Source organism: Cicer arietinum, unplaced genomic scaffold, assembly GCF_000331145.2.
Source record: "Cicer arietinum cultivar CDC Frontier isolate Library 1 unplaced genomic scaffold, Cicar.CDCFrontier_v2.0 Ca_scaffold_3251_v2.0, whole genome shotgun sequence".
Taxonomy (NCBI): Eukaryota; Viridiplantae; Streptophyta; class Magnoliopsida; order Fabales; family Fabaceae; genus Cicer; species Cicer arietinum.
In genome coordinates this window covers 460-3,291 of record NW_027336900.1, presented here as the reverse complement: position 1 = coordinate 3,291, position 2,832 = coordinate 460, and the positions used below count along the sequence as shown (strand labels likewise).

The window sequence follows — 2,832 nt, the reverse complement described above, 5'->3', positions numbered from 1 at the left end:
AGAGGTTAGTAACATAGACTCCCTTCATCATCATAAAACTAATAGTGCATTGCCTAAATAACATGTCCATATATTTTGTCCATTTGTTGGGTAAATAACAGGTCGGTAACATGCCACATATGTCTGTCGCCTATAATATGTTGGAATCAAGTCTTCTGGATCTTTTTTTAGGAAGTTGCAGCAACAAACTACATGGCAGCAGGGAATTCCAGTGAGCATCCACTTCCTACATGAACATTCTCTATTTTCCAGTGATACCACAAACTTGTCTCATGTGTGGTTGATGTTACTAACTCAAAATATATTTTCACCAGCAAACCTTGTTCAATAACAATAACAAGAATTAACACATGATTTCAGAACAGAACATAATCATACCATTACCAGAACATAATTAACACATGATTCATAACATAATTAACACATGATTTTAGAACAAAATTAACACACGGTTAACACATGATATTAGAACAGAACATAATCAGGCAAAATCATACCATAACAGAATCAGACAGAATCAGGCAGAATCATACCATAATCAGATTTTAGAACAGAACAAAATCAGGCAGAATCAGGCATAATCATAACATATTTCAGGCAGCTTAGCATAAAAAACAGATTTCAAAACAGAATCATAGCATAATAAACATGTTTCAAAACCGATTTCAGGCAGCTTAGCATAAAAAACACATTTCAGAACCATAGAATTAAAAAACAGAACAAAACCAAAGCATAAAAAACAATATTACCTACACATCCACATTCTTGATAATGCTTGTTCCTTTGCTAACTTTTTCTTGATTTGAGGCAGAACAGAACAAGTGTACCTTTCTAATGTAGTTCTATTTTTTGTCCACCTTTCCATTAAGTACAATTTGATGTCTTCAAGCATTGTCACTATGGGTTTCCCTCTAGGTCCAATTATGACACTATTGAATGTCTCTGAAATATTGTTGACAAGCACATCACATTTAGAATTTAAAACTGAATCTTGACTTTGACCAAAACCTTGGTGGAATCTTCACCAAATATTTGTAGGCCTCTTCGTTAACCTTCTTCAACTCTTTCATTTCTCTTTCTCATTGTTGAGGATATGTTGACTTGGCTGCCTTCCACATCAATTCCTTAAGTTTCTTCCCTGGGTACATTTTTCTGAAGTTGTTATAGAGGTGTCTTACACAAAACCTTTGTTCAACCCCAGGAAGCAACTCATCCATGTACCTTTTGCTGATCAGATATGAAGGTGTAGGACTTGCATGCTTGTTGTCTACCCAAGTCATCAATTAATAATTTAAGGAACCAAGTCCATGAATCTCTTGTCTCACCTTCAACTACAGCCAGGGCAATTGGAAGCATTTGGTCATTTGGATCTCTACCTACAGCAGCAAGAATCATACCCCCATAATACCCTTTAAGGAAACAACCATCGAGACCAATTATTGGTCTACAAATCAGGAAACTCTCTTTACATCCATTAAGACACATATATAGGCGTTGAAAACTAGGCAACAGTGGTCTGTCCACATAGTCACTTACCTCTGAATTTGTAGCTTGGACTTCTAACTTAACTGTACTATTTGGATTTGATCTTAATAACTCGTGACAATAATCATACAATCTTAGATATTGCTCTCTGAATGATCCATCAACCATATCAATTGCAACCCTACATGCCCTGAATGCCTTCATCTTACTTACTCCAGCATTCCACTTTTGATGAACCTTGTTAGAAATATCTGTAATTTTTATGTTCGGGTTCTCTTTAACTGTTGAGTACAATCTTTTCCCGAGCCAACTTGATCTCATAAATTTGACCTTATACTCTCTATTACATGAATGTGTGTCAACTAGTTTCCTAAGTTGCCATGTATCTTCATCAGGTAACTTTGCACAATAGGCAAACCACTCATAACCTTCCTTGCATTTAACTCTCATTCTTAGTTTGTATTTTTTATAAACTTCAAATTCCTCCCATTATGAATGGCATATGTTGTCATAGCCTCCTTAAATTCTTCTTTACCGGTGAAAAGGGTTCCTAAAACCCACTTATAATCTTCCATTTTTTTTGGCATGACAAATAAAGGATACTTATCAGTTTCTTGTGAATCATCACTCTCCAATTCCTCTGTAAAATACTCTTCATCAAATAATTCCTTCTCACTTTGACACATTGGCCTCTTCATCTTCATCCACAATATGTTCTTTCTCAACACGAATCTTCTTAGGTCTCCCTTTTTTCTTACTGGTACTTTCTTTCTTCTTTTTGTTAGTATTAGACCCTTTCTTACTTGCACCATTCCTCTTATCAATTTCAACTTGACACTCAGTTTTCTTACCACCTACCCCTTCTTGTCCTTCAAGTCCGTCACCACCATTCATGGGCAATTCATCATCAGAGTCTCCAAAAATTACATTAACAACATTATCTTCACCGTCAGACTCAATATTGTCTTTTGTTTGGGTTGCATTTTGGGCTGGTTCATGTGTATCATTTCCTACTTGAGCAGCTTCTTGAGCCTCAGTCTGCACATTATCCACATGTTATGGGCCTATTTGGGTTGGTTCATGGGTCTGTTTAGCTTCACATTTTTGAGTCTTAGTCTCCACATTATCCATAAATATGGACTGAGATACTGGATGAATAAGATACAAATTCACTTTTCCATTAGCCTTGGCAAAATTTACCATTTCCATTGCCCCAATGTCATTTTCCAAAAACTTTTTCTCACCATACGCCTCATACCATATACTAACAACTTCAGGATACCTCATTTGTTTAATAATATCCAAAATCTCAAAGTAACTCCACCTGTCAGCATCACATTTCCAATT

General features: G+C 35.8%; 1 protein-coding gene across 1 annotated transcript; it reads right to left on the bottom strand.

Annotated features, from left to right (window-relative positions):
- Window positions 1-1,221: 1,221 nt before the first annotated feature.
- On the bottom strand, window positions 1,222-1,935 carry LOC140919144 (uncharacterized; the record flags this gene model as incomplete). The annotated part of the gene is made up of 1 exon (XM_073364706.1): window positions 1,222-1,935. A coding segment is annotated over exon 1 (714 nt), but the record flags the coding sequence as incomplete, so codon positions are not given.
- Window positions 1,936-2,832: the final 897 nt, after the last annotated feature.